The sequence below is a fragment of the Mesocricetus auratus genome, unplaced genomic scaffold (genome assembly GCF_017639785.1).
Source record: "Mesocricetus auratus isolate SY011 unplaced genomic scaffold, BCM_Maur_2.0 Super-Scaffold_100676, whole genome shotgun sequence".
Taxonomy (NCBI): Eukaryota; Metazoa; Chordata; class Mammalia; order Rodentia; family Cricetidae; genus Mesocricetus; species Mesocricetus auratus.
Genome location: NW_024429266.1, coordinates 102,749,494 through 102,772,444, shown reverse-complemented (window position 1 = coordinate 102,772,444; position 22,951 = coordinate 102,749,494). Strand labels below are relative to the sequence as shown.

At 60.6% G+C, this 22,951-nt stretch overlaps 2 protein-coding genes across 8 annotated transcripts; one reads left to right on the top strand and one right to left on the bottom strand.

Annotated features, from left to right (window-relative positions):
- The first annotated feature begins 423 nt into the window (after nucleotides 1–423).
- Nucleotides 424–2,426, top strand: CUNH19orf25 (chromosome unknown C19orf25 homolog). Its single transcript, XM_005083307.3, has 2 exons — nucleotides 424–773; nucleotides 1,232–2,426. Exons 1-2 carry the CDS (start codon nucleotides 644–646, stop codon nucleotides 1,429–1,431), a joined length of 330 nt encoding a protein of 109 aa, XP_005083364.1. The 5' UTR covers nucleotides 424–643; the 3' UTR covers nucleotides 1,432–2,426.
- Nucleotides 2,423–22,951, bottom strand: Apc2 (APC regulator of WNT signaling pathway 2). Of its 7 annotated transcripts, none has more exons than XM_013122951.3 (15): nucleotides 22,646–22,951; nucleotides 17,058–17,216; nucleotides 16,864–16,954; nucleotides 16,597–16,777; nucleotides 14,980–15,088; nucleotides 14,771–14,887; nucleotides 14,532–14,609; nucleotides 14,290–14,388; nucleotides 13,417–13,804; nucleotides 12,780–12,875; nucleotides 12,282–12,421; nucleotides 11,905–11,982; nucleotides 11,646–11,762; nucleotides 10,910–11,124; nucleotides 2,423–9,537 (listed from the first exon to the last, which is right to left on the bottom strand). In XM_013122951.3, exons 1-15 carry the CDS (start codon nucleotides 22,877–22,879, stop codon nucleotides 4,527–4,529), a joined length of 7,113 nt encoding a protein of 2,370 aa, XP_012978405.2. In that variant the 5' UTR covers nucleotides 22,880–22,951; the 3' UTR covers nucleotides 2,423–4,526. The 7 variants fall into 7 exon arrangements, with proteins under 7 accessions (XP_012978405.2, XP_021090518.1, XP_021090520.1 ...); XM_021234859.2 differs by having other exon boundaries at nucleotides 14,771–14,884; XM_021234861.2 differs by lacking the exon at nucleotides 22,646–22,951 and adding an exon at nucleotides 19,772–19,989.

Genomic DNA, 22,951 nt, shown 5'->3' with positions numbered 1-22,951 from the left:
TTTTTTTTGTGGTGGTGGTGGTTTTGCCAGACAGGGTTTCTCCTGACTGTCCGGGGACTCGATCTGCAGACCAGGCTGGCCTTGGACTCACTGAGATCCACCTGCCTCTGCCCACCACTCAGGACAAGGAAGCACGGCTCCTGGAATGTGTTATCCTGTGTTTAGGCACCATCCAGCATCTATTAAGCGCCCACTGTGTACCTGGCAATGATTAGACACTGACTCCTAGTTGCTACCCGGGCAGGGGGACTCGAACTCACGCTCCCCACGCGTGGTCAGGGAGGCTGAGATCCCTTTGATCCATTTGGATTGACTCCTAGGAACCTCTAGAGCTAGGGCTCTTTATGACAGAGGAGGGGTTTCGCGAAGAGCGGAGCTTGAGTGGACCGGAAGTGCATAACCGAGCGGCTTTCAAACCGGAAGCGGAAGTTGTGGCGGCCGTACAGGTTCTTGGAGCTGAGATAGGCTGTTGGGATTTCTGGGGACAAACTGAGGCCGAGTGTGAGCCAAACTAAGACCCTGAGAGAAGGGAAGGCGAGACCGGGGTGGGCCTCGGCGCGGGGACGTAACGCGTGCGTGGAAGCTCGCGGGGTGGGGAAGCCAAGGAGGAGCGGACCTGCAGTAGCGCGCGCTCCGCCGTACGATGGGCTCCAAGGGCAAGAAACGCGTGGTGCTGCCCACGCGCCCCGCACCTCCCACAGTGGAGCAGATCCTGGAGGACGTGCGAGGGGCGCCCGCCCACGATCCTGTCTTCACCGCCCTGGCCCCCGAAGGTAGGAGGACCGCTGTTGCCGCCACGCCCCTAGGGACCAACGTTTTCCGTCACCGGCCCGCTCTGACTCAAGTGCGATCCTCAAAAGCAAAGCTGAGGGGCCGCGAGCTTGGGAACCTCAACCAACCCAGGAGTCTGGGGCAGGAGAATTGCTGAGTTCAAGACCTTGTCTCAAAGGGAAAAAGAAAAAAGCCCAGTGCCCCGTGGCTCCTAAATGGAAATCTGGGAAAACGATACGTGAAGGAGTCCTGCCCTAGAATCCAGGAACCTCGGCAGTCCTGGATGGGACAGCAAGGCCAGGGTAGCTGGAGGGGTCCTGTCCTCTTGGTGACCCCCAGACCCTGGGATGTGACTGTCTTCTAGGGTTTAGACAGGTCTGGTGTAGCCCGGGCCGACCTCCAACCCCGATCTCCCAGTCCTTGCTGGCCTGTGGGTGGTGACACTGTTTCTCCTCTCCAGACCTTCCAGATCCATCCCTAAGAGCCGAGGACCCCGAAGCCCAGCACGAGCAGATCTACCAGCAGAGCCGGGCCTACGTGGCCATGAACGAGAGGCTGCTGCAGGCAAAGGAACCTCTAAGGCAGAAGTTCGAGGACCTCCGGCAGGCTGGCCAGAGGCTAGAGCAGGATGTCAGCCAGGTGACCTCAGCCACCTCCTAGAGCCAGGGACACCTGAGGCCCTCGGTCTAGGGCCAGGCACCCTGGCTGTCTCCTGGAGGATCCGGGTCAACATCTGCTGCCCAGCATTGGACTGAGGGGTCCCAGTGGCTTTGGGTCTTGGTTCCTTCTTCCATACTTGGTGGCCTCTAATTCGTGGTGGGGCTTAGGGATGTGGCCACCTCCTTATTCACAGGGGCACTTGGCCTGGATTGCATCTAAGACTTGGCTGGAGGTTGGGGCTCAGAGCCAGCCTGCCTCAGGGTGACAGCCCTCCACCTCTGTGCTCTGGTCCTACAGGGTCCCGTGGGCTTCCCTGCTCTTTGGTCCCATCTCTCTGGGGCTGGAGGACCTCAGCAAGGGGGTTTGGTGCTGGGGGGTCCAGGGGTACAGGAAGAACCCAAAGGCAGGGGGACCCTGCAGGGGTCTCTGCAGTCACCCTGTCATGCAAGCTCAGCTGGGCACCCACAGGACTCTGGGGTGGTGGACCTGGGGTTCCGTTGGCCTTGCTGAAGACCCCTCCTGAGTGGATAGTGTTTATTTCTGGGACATCAGATGGAGACTTGACTCCGACTCACTGGGACCCAAGTCCACGCCAGCCCTTCACACCGTTGGACACCCCACACGCCTTCTCATGCTCCAAGCTGGCTGGCAGTGTGTCAGAATGGCCTTGGCTTGTGGTCAACTTAGTCCTGCCATTCCCCATTCGCAGTAGTCACAGAGACCTGTTTACTCTGCGTTTCCCGGTCCCCAGCTCCACAAGTGGCCAGTGGCCGTTGTCTGCGAGCAGATGGCCATGTATGGCTTGGCTGACCCTGAATTGACCTCGGCTGTAGCATGCAGAGGAGACCTGATGCAGTTGTCCAGGCTGTGGGGAGCTCGGGTCCATGCACCAATGCCTTGTGGGGTTGGACTGTAGCTGCAGTAGAATGTTCTCGAATGACCTCCCCCCTCCAGAGCCCATGTTGAAGATTAAAGCCTTGGGCGCCCCAGAGCAACTCAGTGACTCACTTTATTAAAGATGTGAATGAGAACCAGAAGCCAGGCTGGGCGTCCTGCGGGTATCTACATGGGGCTGGGGTCAGTATGTCAGAAATGTTAACCCTGTAGGGCAGGACAGAGATGGGGCAGCAGCAGAGGACAAGCCAACCAGGTGTGAGAAGGGGATGGCACTGGCTGTAGGACGGCGGCAGGCGGGACAGGAGGTGAGGCAACTCGTGGGCGTGTTGCCCGGTTCGAGCACGCAGTGGCTCATCTCCAGGGAACCACTGGTCTCCGGCTCAGGTACCCGCAGCCGCTGCAGCCCGGGCGACAGCGGACTCCTCCCCTTCCATCTCTAAGGACACTCCAGGGGAAGGCTGGCCTCCTGGCTTCGGTCACCCTTCCAGAAGCCTCTGTCCCAGGCCAGCTCTTACCTACCCTGGTCTGGGTGTTCTGTGGCTTGTGTCCCCACTGCGTGGGGTAGAAAAGGCAAACATGGCCGCTGGGTCCGGCGACAGGACAGAAGGGGGCGACCAGAGAGTGATGGTCCTCTCCCTGCTCCGCTTCGAATCCTCCCACGGCCCACGTGGGGAAACCGAGGCACAGAGCAGCATGTGTACCACCTAGGGTCTCACAGTGCGTCATTTACAGGTTCACTCTGCAGAGGATGAAGGTCCCCTCTCCAGCCCCAGTAGGATATCTGTCTAGTGCTGTGTCCCCTCCGCGGGGGCATCCTGGGGTGCACGGTAGGTATGAATTGCGTCCTCATGACTCCGTCATTCTCCTTAGGCCAGCGGGCCCTTGGAGCTCTGCCAGAGCCCTGTCCAGCAGCCATGGAGTTGAACAGCTGGTACCTGGTGTTCCTGCTTTGGTGAGGGGGCAGAGGCCTGGGCAAGGGAAGCACCAGGCATCTCTGGGACTGTGGCATTTCAAAGCACTGGACAGATGTCAGGGTGCATGTTAAGTTGCACAGCTCTGTAGAGTCAGTCCTGGTGGTGTCCCCTGGTTGTCACTGTCCACTCACAAAGGCAATCGTGGATCTGCCGGCTCCCCTGCCGTAAACGGCCTGGTGGAAGGGGCAGTGGTACCTCCCACCTTGTCCTCAGAGCCCCTTCCCTCATCTCAGCAGGGGCTTGAGGCCAGCTCAAGGGTGGTGTCCTTCTCCAGGAACAGCTCCTGCAGGCGGCCATGGCTGCGTGTCCCTTTGCAGAGAGCAGCCCAGGGTCCCACAGGAAAGCGTGCTGAGCTGAGACCCAAGACGCAGGTCCTCAAAGGGCCTTGCACCTCGCCGCCACCAGTCCCCACGCTGCCTGCAGGCTGTGGGTGCGCCAGGGACGAGGATGCGGACATTCCCTGCATCACACGCAAGCAGGACGCTGGCAAGGGCCCGGCTCCCACGGATGGTCCGTCTCCTCCCTACGCTGCTGCTGCTCATCCACTCCCCAAGGACGCCGGCTGCCTGGCCTACTCTCCCTCCCTCACCCCAGAGCCCGTTCAGCTTGTCCTCGGAACTAGAATCCCTCCTGTCCCATGGGCCAGCAGCTCCCTGGCATTTGTGCCAGGAGGACCGTTCACCCTCAGCGGTCTCAGGCCGTGATGAACGCTCAGGGAGCAGCTTGACTACACTCAGCTGTGGCTGCGAAGGCAAACACGCCTGCAGAGTCCTCATTAACCAATTACCCCAGCACTAATTACAGGCTTCGTGGTGCAGGGCTGAGGTTGAGGCAGCGCCAGCTGTCAGGAGCCTCCCCACCCTCCCCACAGCCTGCCCTACCTTGGAGGCAAAGGCAGCCACCTACCTAGAGGCCGTGCCACACCCCCGTGTGCAGCCCAGGGCGGGTCTTGCATGGTGCCTGCAGCTAGTGCCCCTCAAAGCTTGGCTCTCCGTCCCCTTCCCATCAGAAAATGATGCCATGTGCCCTGCAGCCTGTCTGTAGCCGTTTGCCTGGCGCCCCAGGCACAGAAGCAAGAGCTGGCTCTAAGGTGTGGAGATGGGAGCTGGACAGGAGCTCTGAGGGCATAGATGTGCTGGCTCGGAGCATCTGGAGAGCAAGCCTGCAGGGCTGCCAGACTGGGCCACAGGGCAGAGAACGTTCCAGAAGGTTGGTCTACACCCACTACTCCAGGAGGCTGGCTGGAGAGGAGACAGGGGCTTTCTGCAATGCAGAGTCACTGGCCGCTGTGGCCACCACCATAGGACTGGGCACGTAGTTGAAGGGGGAAACTCGTGCAGCCCTGCTCGGGGAACCGTGCCTGCTGGTGGGAAACCCTCCCATGACAACACTCGGGCCCTCGTGGGTGAAGGGCGCTGAGGCAGCTGGCTTGCTGAGGACTGGTCCGTCCACATCACTGCCCAATGAAGTGACAGGGCCGCCGGGCTGGGCCCGTGGGGGCTCCCTGCTCTCCAGGCTGGGCGACGTGCTGGAGTTGGTCTTAGAGGTAGCCACATCCTCTGTCTGTACCACTGCGTCACTGGTCTTGCGTGGCGGAGTCCCAGCAGGGCTACCCTCGGGCGATGGACCCCTGAGAGGCAGGGCGGTGGCGGGCAGTGTGCTACGCAGTATGTGGGGGACATCTTCATCCTTGATTCGTCGCCAGGTGGTACCTGGCGCAGCTACCCTGGGCAGTGGCCTGGCCTCTCCATCACTTCCCCGGCGAGAGGCGTTAACCTGGGGAGCGGCTACAGAGGCAGCACCATCTGGCCTGCGTGCAACACTGATGTGTGGCAGGGATGCATAGCGCTTGACTGCCTCAGGCCGCCCCGGCGGTGCCCGCACAGGCAGGCGTGAGGGGCTCTCAGAGCTGGTGCGCCTGGGCGCACGCGGAGCAAGACCTGGCTTGGCCTGCGGGGACCTCTGTGGCGTCAGAGGCTGCCGTGGGGACACCCGCAACTCATCGCAGCGAGAGGAGCAGAGGAAGACAGCAGGGAGTGCCGGCCGTCCACGGCGGGGAGAGGCGGCCTGCGAGGTGGGGGTCGTGGAGTCTGCAGAGGACAGCTCCGACCTGCGGCGACGAAGGAGGCCCGGGGATTCCTTGATGAAGGTCAGCTGCCTGCGGAAGCCCGAGCGCTCTGAGGACTCGCTGCCGCTGGAACGGGCTGAGGCCATACGCACTAGGCCCAGGCGGCCTCCACGAACCCCAGGAGCCCCCTCAGCCCCAGCTCTGCCCCTGGATCCAGGCTCTGGGGATGGCCTAGCCAGTGGTGGTGGCCCTCGCTTGGCTGGTCTTTGCATGAACGGGATCCGCACAGGTGACTTCTGAGTCTTGTGTTGCTTAGCCAGGAGGGCCCGGGCCGGTGACTTGGGCACTGGAGACCCTCCAGGGCCAGGCAGAGGCCCTGCAGTTGGAGTGGCCAGAGGGGACCTCCTAGGCAGGGGCTGGGACGCTGGTGAAGTCTGTGACGAGCTTGAGGATGGAGTCTTGGCGAGGCGGGCAGGGGGCGTCGCGCTCCTGGGTGGGTGACTCAAGGCTGCCAGCTCCGAGATCTTACCTGGCCGGTGGAGGCTCCGTGAACGCTGTTGCCCAGGGCTGGGAGCTTTGGTGGCAGTTTCTGGCTGAGTGGTACCAGATGTCCCCATCTTCTTAGGTGTGGCACAAGGGCCAGAAACTCCTTTGGACTGAGCCCGGGAGGCTGGGCTGGCTGTGTAGATCACCGTCCGTCCCCGGAGCATGGCTGGTTCCCCTGCCACCACTTTCTGGGTACCTTTTGCCTTCTCGGAGCCACTAGGAAATCGCGCACTCCCACTGATCTTGGTGGAAGTTGCACCCCGTTTCTCTGGACGCCAGGTACCCCCAGATTCAGCCCCAGATTTTCGTGCTTTCCTGTGTTTGGAGGACTGCAACGTGGAGCCTGCTGAGAGCCCAGACACCAGAGACAAGAGGGAGTCAGACTCAGAAGACGCCTCCAGGCTGGCCTTGGCTGCCGCCTGGTGCAGCCATGTAACGATGGAGTTTGCACCCTCTTGGATGGCCTGCCACTCAACACTGTCTAAATCAGACGCCGGGTCAGAGCCAGGCGCCTCCTCGCGGCACTTCCGAGGCACCTCAGTGGGCCGCACATCAGACCGGGCAGCTCTGGGTTTGCGGCGCCGAGATCCAGGTACCTGGGTCCGGCGCCTGGGCAGGGCTAAGCTGATACATCGCTGTAATAGCTCCTCCTCTGCCCTTGGGCTAGGAGATCTGTCCCGGTTACTGCCTGGGCCTGGGTCCTTGGTGGTTGCCTGCCCCCGGCCTGCGGGATGGCTGAATGGCTGTTCAGAGGTCTCAGGCTCGCTGAGGGAGCTCGCTGAGGAATAGCAGGGTGGGGTCTCATCCACAATCAGTCTGGGCTGCACCCTCACAGGTGGTGTGACAGGCTGTGACACCCTGGATGGGGCCTCCTTTCTACCTGTGGGTTTCTCACGCTTCAGAGCCCGTGGGATGGCAGACATCTGCCGGGGGGGTGGTGCTGTGGCTGGTGGCTCCTCGTCAGAGTCGTAGAAGCAGTACACAGCTTCCTCTGTGGGCGTGGTGAGGCACAGCGACTGCAGGGCACCGTCCCCGCGGGTCCGGGTCTGGCACGAGCCATCTCTGTTGGATCGGGCACTCTGGGGCCTGCTGAGGGGTAATTCTAAGCCTGCTCGGCTCCTACTGGCCCCTCGGGCGTGCTCTGTACTCTTGCCAGCGCCCGCCGTCTTGGGTCGGTGCCCACGGGTCTGCCTGGAAGGGGCGGCTCGGCCTGTGGGTCTCTGCCTTTCTCCAGGCCCTCCTGGCTTGTCCCTGGAGGGTCCCTGTAAGGTCTCATCACTGAGGGACGCAGCACTGGAGAAGTTGACAGGTGTGCCCTCTGCCGAGTCAGTGCCAGAGTCGTCATTCCGAGCCGGGGCTGGCACTAACATGTACACGGGGACCGGCAGTGCCCGGCGGCCAGGCACCAGGGCAGAGGCCACCTTGCGGAGCCGGGCGGGCATTGCTGCCCCCAGACATTCACGAAGCGCCTCTAGGTCTTTATCAGTCGCTGACCGAGCCCGAGAACTAGCGGGTGCTGGGCCATCTAGGCGGCCGGCGGCCTCGTCCCTCCGGCGGTGTCCCCCACCACCCCCTGCATGTTCTGGGCAGGCTGGTGGCCTCAGGCAGAGCTCCACGTCCTGCTGGACGTACAGCTCGTGCAGGGCCAGCGCACTCAGGCTGGAGGCACAGGAGAAGTTCTCGTCTGGCTTCTCCACCGTGAAGCGGACACTGCCTGCATCGAGCTCCGAGGGCGGCTGGCACCGCTCCCGGCAGTCCGCGATGTCTAGGAAGCGCTTCACATAGCTCTCCCACTGCAGACTGAACTGGCTGGCTTCAGGCTGGCCGGCAGGCGCTGGTGGCGTCTTGCTGCGGCTCGGCGGCATCGTCTGCCCGGGGCTATCGGGCAGCTCGCTGGGACTCACGGTGCCACTGCCCAGCCCACTGCACGGGTCGCTGGGGACGGAGCTGGCGATGGAGCGGCTCTCGAAGCTGCCCAGAGAACTGACAGAACTGCAGCGGCTCAGGACCAACGGTGTCTCCTGGACGCAGTTCTCAGACGAGCTGGACGGCGTCGCATCCTCCACCCCAAGACCTGCACTGCGGCCCCGGTGGGAGGCTGGGATGGACACAGGTAGAGAGGCGGACCCAGACGCTCGCCACACCCCATCCAGCTCCGCCTCACCTGGGCCAGCCTCCTCCAGTCCCTCCAGAGAGGAATCACTGTCATCAAGGTTCCCGGCCTGGCTGGGCCCAGCATGGCCGGTGGAAGACAGAGAGGACAGTGAGCTGCATCGGGAGAGGGACAGTGGCCCCTCCTGGGCCACCAGCTTCTGCAGCACCTGGCTAGCCGCAGGCAGTGGAGACGACACCAGTTTCTCTGGGACTTTGCTCAAGCCATCTGCAGGTATCCACGCCTGCTTCCGAGTCCCCGGGGAGGCTCCCGGTCCGGCGAGGGGTCTGATGCCTGTCCCAGTGGCACCATCAAGCAATGGCACATGCTGATAGGTTGGGGATAGCTTGATGGTGCGCACACGGGCATCGGCGGTGGCCGTGTCCCGGGCAGGCAGGTCAGCCCGGCGGGGCAGGTCCAGGTCCAGCCTGCTGGGCCGAGTCTGCCCACGCAAAGGGTCCTCACGGTGCTCAGCCAATGCAGCCAGTGGGCAGGGCCGCATGTGTTCCCGGGGACAGTAGCCATCGCTTGTGCTACCACTGTTCAGACTGTCGTTGGAGAGGCTGGTGTGGGCCGCCTTGAGCCTCAGTAGAGGGTGCGCCCGGTTGCTGGCCTCGCGGCGCCCACCCTCAGTGCCCCGGCATGGAGAGCAAGACTGGGCACGCCCCTCCCTTGGTGCCTCCTGCCCGGGGTCCCCCGAGCTGAGACTGAAGCTGTCATCCGATGAGGTATGCAGGGCAGAGATGTCCTCCACCAGTCGGTCGATCCGAGCCACGGCCAGTGCCAGCTTGGCCTTAGCCTTGGCAGCTACAGCTGCCTCCCCGCCAGCCTCTTTCTCGGCTTCTAGGCCCCCCTGGCGGGCAGGTTGGGTGCGGGCCAGTGCCTGGCCCTGAAGAAAGGGGCCACCAAGGAACATCGACAGCACTGCGGGGCTGGCAGGCTCGGCTGTGGTGGCCGCGGCAGCCAGAGATGGTGCGTCATCGTCATCAAAGCAGCCGGAATCAGAGGCATAGTCCTGCACCAGTCCATCTAGGTGGCGGAGGGGCGGCAGGGCCTTCTTTGACGTGGCCTCTGCCTCAGGCAGACCCTGCTTCTCCAAGTGGCCGAGCGCATGCGCCAGGCGCCGGGTGTCCAGCTCCGCTTCCAGAGCCCTCTGTTTGCGGACATACAGGCTGGGCACGCAGGTTCCTGGGGACACGGCCGTGGCCGCCGCCTGGTACTTGGCAGGTCGGTGAGCCAGCAGGTTCCGCAGGGCGGCAGCACTGCCCATGGCGATCATCTTGTGTTTGGAGTGGACGAGGTTGCGCAGCATGCCCACAGCCCCCAGGTCCCACAGCAGCTCCTGGTCCCGGGGGCTGCGGGCCGACAGGTTCCAGAGTGTGCCACAGGCGTTGCTCACAATGGTCAGGCTGTGGGACGTGAGGTGCTGCAGCAGCGTTTGTAGGCAGTTGTGGTCACGGAGCACCTGCCTGGGAGAGCCCAGAGCAACAGCAAGGTGGGCTTGGGTACCCCAGTCCTGTGGAGCCCACCGTCCGCACCACACTGCCAGTCAGGCCACACCCGCTACCCCAAGATCTCCAGTGCAGCCCCCAGCCCAGCCATACTCACCGTGCTCTGCCACACGCCTCGCCAGCCCTTTGTAGTGAGCCCCTTGGCTCAGCCATGCCCCCCCCGCCACCCACACCCCCACTTCTGCCATGCTGAACGCCCACCAAGTCAGGGTCACCTCTGCCTGCCATGAAGCCAATCCCAACTCTGCCAAACCCTTGGCCTGCCAAGCCTACCCTGCTTGCCATGCCCACCCTCAGAAGAGCAGCCTAGATTTGGTGTATGTCCATCCTTTCGGTTTGAACTTGAGAGATGAGAACGTGGTAGGATCAGCACTCCCACACTGCATGCTGTGTGGCGTTGTTTGGTCTTTGTTTTGTTTGCCTTTGTCTTGAGGTAGGCTCCGAGGAAGCCCAGGTTAACTTTAAGTTCCACAGCTGACGCTGGAATTTAGCTCCCCTGAGCCAGGTTAGGTTCATGGGTGTGTGCCCTGAACCACCACGCCCGGGCTATTTATTTAGCTTTTTTGTTTGTTTTGTTTTCCGAGACAGGGTTTCTCTGTATTGTCTTGGAGGCTGTCCTGGAACTTGCTCTGTAGACCAGGCTGGCCTCGAACTCACAGAGATCTGCCTGCTGCCTCCGCCTCCCGAGTGCCAGGACTAAAGGCGTGGGTGTATGTGGACGAAGTGCCAGTGCCTCATGCGGGCTCCCATGGAACCCTGAGCTGTTCTTCTGTCAACTGGATACAAACCTAGACACATACGCACCACACACACGCACACCACACACACACCACACCACACACACCGCACACACACTATACATATACACACATACACACACCACATACACACACCACACACACACACACTATACATATACACACATACACACACCACATACACACCACACCACACACATAGACACACACACACCCTGGGTGGGGGAGACACTGCCCCCACCAAATTGGCCTGTTGGGAAGTCTGGTGCGCTGTCTACATGAATGACGAGGCCCAGCCACTGTGGGCGGTGCCGCCTCTGGGCTGGTGGTCCCGGTGTGTAAGTAGAGCAGTCTGAGCAAGCCCATAAGCAACACCCCTCCACGGTTCCTGCCTCTGCCCTGGCTTCCCTCACGAACATGAGGGTTAAATAACCCCTCTCACCGTGTTTGCCACAGCAATAGAGCCCTACGACACTGTGTTGCGTCTTGAATGGGAGCCTCTTGGTGCCTGCAGCCCTGCCCTCCCCTAGCCCGCCCTCTGCACAGCCAAGCAGACCACAGCGGAGGCTGACCTGTAGTCCTCTCGGGTGGCAATGAGGCTTGACACGTTGCGTAGGATCCCACCACCACTCTCGATGACTGCCAGGGAGTTCCCTTGGCAACGATAGGTGAGCGTGCTCACCAGGAAACCCAGCGCGCCATCCACTTGGCAAATGGCTGCCTTGTTCTCTGTGCTGTGCGCAGACAGGTTCCACAAGGCACTGAGGACGCTCTTTAGAGTGGACTCCTGGACGGGAGGGAGGGAGGATGCTCAACATGAGGGGTTGCGGCTCACACAGATCTCCCACAAGATCGGCAGTCCAGCCTGGTGGTGCCGGCTGTCATTCTGCACTCTGGAAGTTGAGGCAGGAGGACTGCACGTTTCAGGACAACCTGGAATATCTATAGTATGTTTAAAAAAGTTACAAAAGTAGCTCTATGATAGAGCCCTGCCTAGAATGCCCCAGAGAGGCGCTAGGGCATGGTCAGGCTGCAGCCTGCTTAGAATCCCCCTAGGAGAGACTGGGGTCATGGTGAAGGTGGAGCGCTGCCTAGAATCCCCCAGGGAGGGCCGGGGTCCTCAATGCTGGCATGTGAGCACCACTCCCATCCTCAGCAGTGCGGTTTAGGGCTGCAGTCCTCAGAACTTTAGGTTGGGAGCCGTGGGCTCACTCACGCAGCTTACCTTGTTTTCTTCAGAATCAGGGCACTCAGGCTGCCTGCCTGTCTCCCCACGCTGACTTCCCCTTCCCCGCCAGCCATGCTCACCTTGGAGGCCCGCAGCACACATTCCATGAGGGCAGTCATGCTGCCAACTTCCCGCAGCACCTTCTTGCTGTTGATGTCCGCCCTCCACGACAGATTGCGCAGGATACTGGACACAACCTGGCCGGGGTAGGAGGGGCATTCACAGTGGCCCCAGAGCCCAGGTTCCCTCCTCCCACCAACGCTGACCCTGGAGGGGCATGAACGGGATCGAGTGGGACTAAGGGGCTAAGCCACTCCCACCCCACCCAGGCCCAGGTACCTGGTGCAGCTCCTCACTCTCAGAGGCCAGCTGGGCCACGATGGCTTCCATGCAGCCTCGGCGGGCACACAGAGTGGCCTGTTGGGGTTGACACGGAACAGCTGTCCCCACGGCAGTGACGGCGGGGGACCCCCGCCCTTTCTTTCCCTTCACCCCAGCTGAGGACAGCAATGGCCTGGCAGGGGGAGGCGGCCAACTGTCGTCCTAGCTGGCGTGGGTGTGACCCCGAGAAACTTGCCAGCCCCTGCTGTCCCTGCCCCTCTGTACGCCGGAAATGACTATTCCCACCTCTTAGGGCCACATCCAGGCTGTGCTGAGGTAGGGAAAGCTCCAAGATGGTACCCGAGCCCCACCCATCAGCCTCCCTCCCCGGGAACCTTGTTGGCGACATCTCCAAAGGTGAGGTTGGTGAGGGTCATGCCGGCATAGCGGCGCAGAGCGAGGTTGAGCGGATCCCGCGTCATCTTGTGCATCTCATAATCCACCTGCAGTAGCTCTGCCACAGCCTGCAGCCCCCCTGTAGGAGAGGGAGGGAGGCAGGTGACAGGGAGAGGCCAAGGCTGCCCAGTGGGGCCACCTCTCCACCCCATGTGACCACCTTTCCAGTTCTCTGGTTTGGTTTTTGAGACAGGGTTTCTCTGTGTAGCCCTGGCTGTCCTGGACATGGTTCTGTAGACCAGGCTGGACTCGAACTCACAGAGATCCACCTGCCTCTGCCTCACGTGTGCTGAGATTAAAGGCCAACACCGCCTGGCTTCCGTCCCTGTCCTAATGCCGTCCCCAATGCACAGTGGTCAACCCATCCTCTGTACCATGGCGTCTGGAGGGGTCAGTCAACAGCTATGTAAGGCCTGGGAGGGGGCATGGGGGCTCACCTAGCTCATTCATAGCCCGGCGGTACTCTTCATCGAAGGATAGCTTCATCACTGCACAGGTAGCTTGGCATATCTGAGGTTCGATGGGGACAGGGGCTGTGGACAGGGGTGAGCTTAGAGTCCCATTCCTGGAGTGATATCTCTGGATGATGCCCAAGTTCTCCCTTGCCTCTCCCCACAGTCTCTACTGTTTCAATATGCCATGTCACATGCTGAGTGATGGTGTCCTGTACAAATGTTGCTGCTTACATACCTGCATGGCTTAGACAGGTAAATGGAGCCTGCTGCTGTGCTGGTAGCACAAGCCTGTGACTTCAGCGCCCCTAAGTTAAGGCAGGAAGGTCACAAGTTCAAGACCAGTCTGGATAAATTAGTGACCTTTGCCTTGGAAGAAAAGGACTGGTGGCTTATCCCAGCAATATAGTCTGGAATCCTCCAGTGAGGGACTGGGGGCGTGGTCAGGGTGGAGCCTCGGCCTAGAATCCTCCAGTGAGGGGCTGGGGGCGAGGCAGGGATAGAGAATTTTGCTCCACTGTCTTAAGGTCCCTTGGGCTCAGCTCCCCACAGCTGAGGAGTTGCAAGGCCCTGAGTTCGCAGATCCCGGGTGTGTGCGTGCTGTGTAGCTCTGGACACTCACCACCTCCTGGCCCGCCTTCGGTGCCGCTGTCTCGAGTCTGCAGCCAGTCCCAGCAGGTCTCACAGTAGGCCCGGATCTGCTCCAGCACGTGCAGCACACGCATCTCCTTGCGTGCCAAGCCCTGATCCGGCTGGGAGAAAACGATGTTGTGCATGGCTGCGTTGGCGCGCATGCGTGCATCTTTGGCACCCGGTGCCCCGGGGGTCCCCGCACGCCCCCCAGGCCCGGCCTCAGTGCCATGAAGGATCTGGAGCAACAGTGGCAGACAGCCCGAGCGGCGCATGGCTACACAGCTCTCCGGCGAGCTGGACATGGCCAGCAGTGTGCGCGCTGTGTCCTCCTGGTCCCGTGTTGCCAGCATGGAGAGAAGCCAAAACACCACCTCCACCTGCAGAGGCACGCGGGGTGAGCGCAGGTACGAAGTGGGAGCTGCCCTCCACAATTCCCCTCCAACAAGTGGCCCGTGGGCAGGTAAGAAGTCTAGGCAGGTAAAGGCACTTGCCATCGAATCCAACGACCCAAGTTCCCTTTCCGTGCCCCACGTGATGTAAGGAGAGACCCTGCAAATCCTCCTCTGACCTCGTGTCCATGAAAGCATGACCTCCCCACAAGGCTCCCACACTACGTAGGGCACTTTAATCCCAGCACGCAGGAGGCAGAGGCAGGCAAGCATTTGAGTTCGAGGCCAGCCTCGTCTACACAGCGAGTTCCAGGCCAGCCAGGGCTCCACCGCGGGACTCTGTCTCAGAACCAAGACCTCTAGAGGCCTCACAAGAAGCCTCTGTCCATGGTGGCTCTCCTCCACCAACCGGGATCGCTTGGGGACCCCCACCCTTCTCCACTGGTGGCCCGTTCTCGGATTTCCCCTCTCACCTTGCTGTTTCCAGGGTGAGGGGTGCCATCCTCAGGGTGCGTGGGGACTTCCGGCTCCGGGTCCTCCCCCAGTGCCACAGGTTTCACCGCCAGCAGAGCCTACAGGGAGAGTGAGGCCGGGGCTTCAGTCTGCACAACCCACAGGACACGGACCCCTTCCTGGGCGCAGGGCACGGGGATGTCCCTGAGTTGACGGGCATCTGTCATCACCCCTTCGGCCCTAGCTCTCCTAGTCGTGGTACCTGAGGTTCCGTCTGCTGCACCCGGTCCTGGGCCTCCAACAGCTCCTTGTCAATCTGCTCTAGGCGTGAAGCGCGGATCTGGAGACCAGAGAAAGGGAAGGCAAGCTTGGCAAACCCCGCCCCCGACGGACTCCGCCCCTCACATTGACTCCTCCCAGCTCTGACTCCACCTCCTCGTTCTTGGCTCCTCCCATTCGGTCCGCCCTCCACTCCCTGACACCCGCGTGTGCACCCGGCACCTGTGCGCGCTGCACCATCTCGTCGGAGGTGCCGAAGCGCTCCTCCATCAGCGAGCGGATGTGCTGGGCCTCGAACTCCAGCTGCTGCCGGATCAGATCCATCTGCATTGAGAACTGCTGGGAGGGGGCACAGGCTGCGGTGAGACGCTTCCGGGCCCGGCCTCCCTGCCACACCCACGCCCTCTGAATCCCAGCTCTCCTAGGCTCACCGTGTCAACGTGTGGCAGCTCATCCAAGCGCTTGGACAGGCCCTGCAGCTGAGAGTAATACCACAGCTTCTCCTTCTCCTCTTTCTCGATCTCGCTCAACAGGAAGCATCTGGGGGGACGGGGACGCGGGGTGGGGTCGCCTTATAGGTGGCATTCACAGGGACCCCCACCCCTGCTCCCAGCTCCGAGATGGGCACCGGAAGAAACTGGGAGGAGGGGAGGTAATTGGCAGGGGGGGTAAGGAATCCCTTGGGAGGCTTAGGCAGGAGGATAGTCGAGTTCAAAACAAGGGGTCAGGGAGATGGCTCAGCAGGTAAAGGCGCTTGTGGCCATGTCTGCAGACCCCAGAGTTCCATCCCCCCAAACCCACATGGTAGGCGAGAAAGGGACATCGGCATGTTGTCCTCTGACCTACAAACGCTGGAGCACATACAAGTAAATAGAAGTGAAATGGAAAAAAAGTTTTTTTGTTTTTTGTTTTCGAGACAGGGTTTCTCTGTGTGACGGCCCTAGTCTTCCTGGAACTCTGTAGACCAGGCTGACCTCGAACTCAGAGAGATCCGCCTGCCTCTGCCTCCCAAGTGCTGGGATTAAAGGCCCAGCCAACACCACCACTGCCCCCCTCCCCAGGAGTGAAACTTAAATGTTTTAAACTGGTGAAGCTGTGGGATTGTGAACATGCCATCCTAGCACTTAGGGAGGATCAGGGATTTTGATCAGTCTTGGCAACATGGCAAAGCTGAGGGCTACCTGGGAGCCTTGTCCCCCGCCCCCAGACAGGTTTTCTCTGTGTAACTGTTTGAGCCTTGTCTTAAAATATAACAAGCCGGGCGCTGGTGGTACACACTTTTAATCCCAGCACTCGGGAGGCAGAGGCAGGTGGATCTCTGTGAGTTTGAGGCCAGCCTGGTGTACAGAGTGAGTTCCAGGACAGCCTCCAAAACAATACAGAGAAACCCTGTCTCAAATTTTTTCTCTTTTTTTAAAGAGTTAGTTAGGTGAGTGAGGCCTGGCCATCACCTGAGCCTGCCCCCATGAATCTCTGGTGTCCCCTGACAACCATATACATGCCCTGGTGCTACCCAAAGCAAGAAATGTGGTTGAGGAACCAAAAAGAAAAAAAAAAGCTATCAACAAGACTATCCCATTCTATGGAGCAGAAAACTGAGGCTGGGAAGTCACACTGCAGAGCTGATTTAAGGCCCAGCTATTCTTCTACCGCCCGTCTCCCTGACCTCATGCAACCAGATGGGTTGAGCTGGGTCTCCGGTGCTGCCCGCTCTGCTGGCCCTGGGCCCAGAATTTTTGGGCTTCTGTCCTTCCCATAACAAAGACCTCCTTGAGGGTCTCTGGCATTGGGCCTGACTTTGGATCTGGCTCTGTCTCTAGAGACGCCTGTATGTCTCCGACTTGGGGGAGCGGAACGTCTCTTAGGAGCCTTTCCCCTTGCAGGAAGGTCCCCAGATCTCCAGCTGGGGTCAGCCAGACAGGGATACTATGGAGACAGGAGTGGAAGGCCTAGAGGTGGGTGTGTCTGTGTGGGATGGGGGCCACCAGCCAATGGACCAATCAGAGGGCAGGGGTTCCGGGGGCGGGTCCTTTCCCACGCCCTCTCACCGCTCCTGGTCCAGTTCTTCCAGCAAGCGGATGGTGGCGCGGCTCAGTTCCCCGAAACTGTCCTTGGTTGGGCCAGAGCCGTGCACTGGGCTTCCCTCTGGTGTCCGGGCGGCAGGCTCCGGGCCCAGGGCTGGGGGCTGGAACTTTAGGTTGTAGAGGCTACTGATGTCAGTCTGCAGAGCTGGAGGGAGGGGCGTCAGGGTGAAGGTCAGCAGCCTGCCCCTGCTATGTCCGCGCTGGTCGTGGGGCTGTCCTTAAGTCACTTACCTTTCAGTTGTTCTAACACTTCTGTCTGCCCGGAGGACACCAGCACGCACGCCTCCTGCTCCAGTTTGCCCTGAAGGTGTTTCAGGACCTCCTGTGGGCACGGCAGGAAATAGGGCTGTCCATCACGGCTGCCCAGGCCCCCCCCGGGACCTTTCTCAGCCCTCTCTAGAGAGGAGCGCCATGCAGACCCTCACCTTCATGCCGGAAGTCTCTGTCTCCAGTTTGGAGAGGTGGCTGGAGTTATCTCGGAGCTCCTGCCTTAAGTTTGTGTTCTCAGCCTTCAAGGCTTCCACCTGCCGTACCAGCTGCTCGTAAGAGGCCATGGAGCTGGTCATCTTCAACTCCTGCAGTGCCTGGAGCCAAGGGGTCAAAAGAATGGGAGCTGGCGCCCCTTCAGAAAGCCCTCACCCGTCCTCGGTGCGCACGCCAAGCAGGAATGGCTGTCTGCTGTGAACCAGTGAGCTGGGAGCCCGCATTTGAGACAGACGTAGAGACGGGAGCCCTTAGAGGGCTGTTTGATGGATAAAAGGCTAACTGGTAGGTGGACAGACAGACTCACGGACACCTGCACTGACAGCCAGAGGGACACACATCTGTCACCCTGGCAATCCAAGTCAGCAGGTGGATGGGCCACCTGGAGGCCGCCAGGCTCACAGACTGACACAGGAGAAGCTGACGGACAGACAGACAGACAGACGGAACCAATCCCCCACCAAAGCACAGATTGCCGGGGCTGGCAGACTGCCTGGGGAGGATGGGTCATTAGCTCACCCAGAACACTGTGAAGCCCAAGGAGCCCTGGCTGGGGCTATGAGCAGGAGAAAAGAGGACCAGTGGGGAAGACCCAAACTCACCACGATGGTCACAGGGCTTTGAGTCCTGGACCGGGACGTCCCGAAGCCCCACCTCCCTCCATTCATGCCAGGGTCCCCAGTGGTTCCGTGCATGGCTCAGCGGCCTCTGGCTGGGCTGCCGGGCTGGCTCCAGCTTGGTCACAGCCCGGCTCTTTGTGCTCCTGCCTGTCCTCTCTCGTGTCCAGCCTCCTCCCTCTGTGCGGCTGGCCTCTTCCCTCAGGCTGGCACTCCCTCCACAGCCATCCTGAACCCCCACGCCCCCCTCCGTCTTTGTTCCCTTCCATCTGCGAGAGCCCCCTCCCTCCGCCTTTGTCTGAGGCCCACCAATAGCATCTCGTCCCTTCTGCTGCCTCCCCCTCCTCGGGAGCCCCCTCTCCTTGCCAGCCTTGAGGCCCCATGTCATCATCAACCACATTTCCACCTAGCTTGGGTGACACCTGCTCCTCTGCCCCCCCTGCATCATCTAATGCTCCTTTCTTTCTCTGTGTCCTGCCCAGCCTGATGTCACCGCAGCCTCCCATCATCCCACCCTGAATGGAGGACCTGCTCTGGGCTAGCTATGCCTTATGGCTTCTTCCTACACCAAAATCTCAGCTGTTCCTAGAAGAGAGAAACTGAGGCTGGGGGTGGGGGAGCAGGAGGGGAGGAAGGCAGGTGTAATCAGAACTCAGACCCTAACTTGGGAGATGCTTAGCAGTCCAGGTAGTTAGCTGCCCCCTGGGGCACACACCTGCCTTCCCAGCACTCAGGAGGTAGAGGCAGGCGGATCTCTGTGAGTTGGAGACCAGTCTGGTCTACACAGTGAGTTCCAGGACAGCCAGGGCTACACAGAGAAATCCTGTCTCAAAAAAATAAACAAAACAAAAAATAATTCAAGGCTAGCCTGGGCTACATATTGAGATCATAGCTAGTCTAGGCTACATAAGAATGTTTCAAATAATCAAACAGTAAAACAAAACAGACCTGTCCTCTCTCTGTGCCTCAGTTGTCCCTCTGAAGAGTGGGGACAATGTGTTCCTGGCTGCCCCAAAGGGCTGATGGGGGTTCCCAAGGCAGAAATGGCTTCACCTTGACGATAATCCTCCCCAAGGATCGAGCGAGGCTCATATTGATCTAGCCGTGGGCTGGGTTGAAGGCACCATGGCGTGCCCTGCCAGGAGGAGTAGATGAGGCGTGGCAGGAACACAGCCCCACGTCCACCCATTCAGATGTTCACGATCCACACGTGACGGTGGGTCACCGCCAAGCTCAATGTAGTTAGTTATCCTAGCTCCACAGGGTACCAGCCCTCCAAACTGGCATCTGAATCCACCCCACCCTTCCCCGGAGACCTCCACACCCCCCACCAGGCCCCGTCACCCTCCTGCCTGCTACTGAAGACCCAACCCTCCAGAGGACACTACTAGGCTCACAGTTGGAGTCCATCCTTGTGAGTGTGCAGACACTTCCCATGGCTCCCTAGTGCCTGGGGATGACCACTGAGGCACGGGCCCCCTGGGAATGGACATGCACCAGGCCAGCTTTCCTGACTCCTGTGGCCCCATACCCTACATAATCCTACAGTCTCTAACCCCAAGGCTCCACCAAGGGCCACCTTGGCAGATGACAGAGGTCAAAACAGCAGTAACTGGATGTGAGCCTACTAAGAGTGATTCAGAGGGGGGAGTCACGACAGCTGGCGGGGGTGGGGCTCAACTCTGAATTCCTGTCATCAGGACCCCTTTACAGAGAGGAAAAGAAACAGACCAGCAACACACAGCAACTCCCCAGAGACGCACACCATCCTGCTCTCCAAATCTCTGTCTCCCAAGGATCCGGGTGTGAGTGTGTGTGTGTGTGTGTGTGTGTGTGTGTGTGTTTGAGAGAGAAAGAGACAGAGAGACAGAGAGAGACAGAGACAGAGAGGGGATACGACCAACCGTAGTGACTCAGATGCCTGCCTCATCTGGACTCAGTTTCCCCTCAGCTCCTATTCTGCGTTTGAGCCTGAACTGACAGGGCGCGGCAGGTCTCGCCCCTGCCCTCCGCCCAAGGGAAGACGCACGCACTCTTACTTGCATCTGTGAGACCCAGGGCCTCCTTCCTCCTTTCGGGTAGGCCTGCAACCCAGACCTGGTGGTGTGTCTAGGTCTCCGGGGGGTCTCAGCGGCACGGGTAAAGGGGGGTGTTCCGGAGGGACAAAGCCCAATCCCTGCTTGGTCAGGCGGCGCTGCTGCTCCCGGCGCTGGGCGAGACCACCGCAAGCGCGGGGGAGGATGCGGGATGAAGGCGCTTGGGCCAATGGCGGTGCGGGAAGACGAGCTGGTGCCATGGCAACAGCCAATAGCAACCTGGGGCGGGGACCCGTGCGGACCGCGGGGCGTCTGACCTCCTCTGGGGTTCAGGGGCTAATGGGGTGGTGGCACTGGGATTGGCAAACCCCTTACCGAGAGAAAAAGGGGGCGTCCTGAAACCAAGATTCCAGGCAAAGCATCGAAATGATAATTATGACACCAAAATCTTGGGGGAGAGGGACCACTCAACTCACCCGCCAGGTTTGGAGGTGTCAAGACAGGAGGGGCTTGGTACAAGCAAAACCAGAGTAGCCTGCGGTCCTCAGTGGCCTGGGACTTGGAAGACGGGGAGCTGGGCAGGCACTCCTGGGAAAGATTGGCAACCCCACCCCCATGCCACCACCTGGCAGAGGATCAGGACCAGGGCCTGCCTATCATTCCCTGTGACAGTCCCTCCCGTGTCTCTGTTCCTGTTTCTGTCTCCCCCTCCGTCTCTCTCCATCTCTGACTCCCTGGTGCCCAAAGGGATGGCCCTTGGGCGTTTAGCCTGAAGAGCCTGGGGCTGGAGAGATGGCTCAGTAGCTAACAGTGCAGAGTGCTCTCCTGTGAACACAAGTTTGGGTCCCAACATTCAGGTCCAATGGCTCACAGCTGCCTGAACTCCAGTTCCCACACCTTCAGCGACTGCCAGCACCTGCATCATGAGCGCGCTCGCGCGCGCGCACACACACACACACACACACACACACACACACGCCCAGGTCTACACTTTCTGCCAACTCCACTCACGGGACAGTCAAAGTGTTAGTGCTGGGAGAGGTGGCTGTGGCCTACTGTGGTAGTTCCCATCTGGGGAACCCAGAAAAGCCATAGCACTCTCGCCCTCTGTAGGTGTAGAGGAATCACAGGGGATGCCAGGCCAGGCAGGAGAGCCCCTCACCCCAGTATTTCAAGGCCATAGCCGTCAAGGGCACCGGGACACTACGGCTTCCCGCAGAAGGCTCCTTCAGGACCTGCAGCTGCAGTGACTGAGCCCTCCAGCTGGACCGTGGCATGCAGAGTTGGACACAGCTGTCCTTCCTGCTGGGGAGGAGGTGGCAGAGGGGTCCTGGCTGGAGGTGGGGAAGGCTGCTCTTCACGCCTGCCAACCCCGCATGAAGCTGAGGCAGGAAGACTGCATGGCACTTGAGGCCGGCCTGTGCTGAGGTGAGACCTTGTCTCAAAAATAACAGCGTAAAGCGGGGTGTGGCATGGAGCACCAGCCAGCCTGAGGATGGGGGGGACAGAGGATGGGGGGACAGGGACGGGGGACCAGGGGATGGAGGGCGGGACGTGCCGGGCACCAAGAAATGAGTGGGGCTTGGCATGGCGGATGTCTGGGGTGGGCTTCAGCCAGAGCAAGCCATGAAGGCTGGGAAAGCTGGGAGCGTCCTCACAACTCAGTTCAGAGTTGAGGTGGGACACAAAACACAGCCTCTCATCTTCAGATGTTGTCACCTCCCTGGGTGACCTTGGGGCTATCTGTCTCTGGCCTTGGTGTCCAGCTTGGCTGGTAGTCCTAATAGAGTCAGTCCAGTTGACTGTTTCCTCCAGGTCCTCTCACGGAAGGGCTGGTGAGGGGAAGGGAAGACTGACCACTCCCACATGGAGAAACTGAGGCGTGGGCTGGGAAACACACTGCTTCAGTTCACACCTGAGCCCCAGCCGGGCCTCTGGAGAGGCCCAGCTTCCTCCTCCCCTCTCTCCTCAAGAACCAGGGGCCCTGACCAAGTGACGCAGGACCCTGCACCTGCTACATGGTGCCTGGGCCTCCCGGCTCCGGGATACTCCAAGCTTCCTAACGGGTGCAATGCACCCTGGGACCCCTATTCGTGACACTGCAGAGGTCACTGGACCTCCGGAGTCTGATGGCTGCCAGCATCCCTCCCTCAGGATCCCACCAGTCCACACCCCGAATTGCGCCCCACTGGGTGTGGAGGGGCCTCGAGGCAGTGGCGTGACCACATGGTCATCACTTGGGTACAGTTGTGTGCTGGGTGAGGAGGCACAGCGATGACTGGGACATGGCTGGTGTGGGAGCACAGCCACGAACCTCAGTTTCCCCAGAGGGAGCAGGCCCACCGTGCAGCCCCTCCCGAGACCCCCAGCACAGAAGCTCTTCTTTGGTCCAGTCACATGACCTTGGGCAGCTTAGTTATGCTCCAGCCTCAGGAATGTCAGAGGCAGTGGACTCTGTAATGTCCAAAGGGAAGCTGAGGCCTAGCAGGGCATGCAGGGCGTGGTCAGGCCCAGCATCCTGAGGTGGCCCTAAGCTCTAAGCTTGGTGTACCCCAGTTGCAGCCCTCTGTCCCCCAACAGCCAGTCTCTAGAGAGGAGGGTCTCCCACAGAGGATGCTCCTGCAAGGGAGACCTGCGCCTGCGCAGGACGGGGGAGGGGTCGCTGCAGCACAGGAGTGGAGCCCAGCCCCAAGCACTTGCCCAGGCGGTTTCCTTGGCAACTGTCTCCAGAACAACTATGAAAGACCCCTGACCCACCAAGAAGACTTGCTGCAGCCTGAGTGTCCTCGTGTCGTCCCCGGTGCCGCGGGTCGCAGTCAGGACCCCACCTGGTTGCACCCACACCCTGATCCCCAGCTAGGACTCCCGGTACCCTACCTGGTCCCCGAAGAAGGCCGAGTGCAGGAGGCTTAGGAGCCCCCAGAGCCCCATGGAGCCGCAGCTGCTGGACAGCGCGGGCCCCGCCCTCGGCCGCAGGGATGGAGGAGGGGACCAGGAGTATTGCGCCTGCGCACAGTCGTGGTAGGGGTTGTCACTCCAATGGGGAGGGGTGACCCGGGACTTTGAGGATGGAAGACGGGGATCCTCCTTGAGCACAGCGACCAAACGCATCTCTGATGGGTCTGGGGACCCTAAGGATTGGAAGCGGTCCAAGGAGCTCACATTAGAAAGGAGGGGGCGCCG

Coding starts and splice junctions, on each gene's coding strand:
- CUNH19orf25 (XM_005083307.3), top strand. CDS start 644: ATGGGCTCCAAGGGCAAGAAACGCGTGGTGCTGCCCACGCGCCCCGCA. Junction 774..1,231: donor CACCGCCCTGGCCCCCGAAG/GTAGGAGGACCG, acceptor TCTCCTCTCCAG/ACCTTCCAGATCCATCCCTA.
- Apc2 (XM_013122951.3), bottom strand. CDS start 22,879: ATGCGTTTGGTCGCTGTGCTCAAGGAGGATCCCCGTCTTCCATCCTCA. Junction 14,888..14,979: donor AGCTGCCACACGTTGACACG/GTGAGCCTAGGA, acceptor GCCCCCTCCCAG/CAGTTCTCAATGCAGATGGA. Junction 14,610..14,770: donor AGATGGTGCAGCGCGCACAG/GTGCCGGGTGCA, acceptor TCTGGTCTCCAG/ATCCGCGCTTCACGCCTAGA.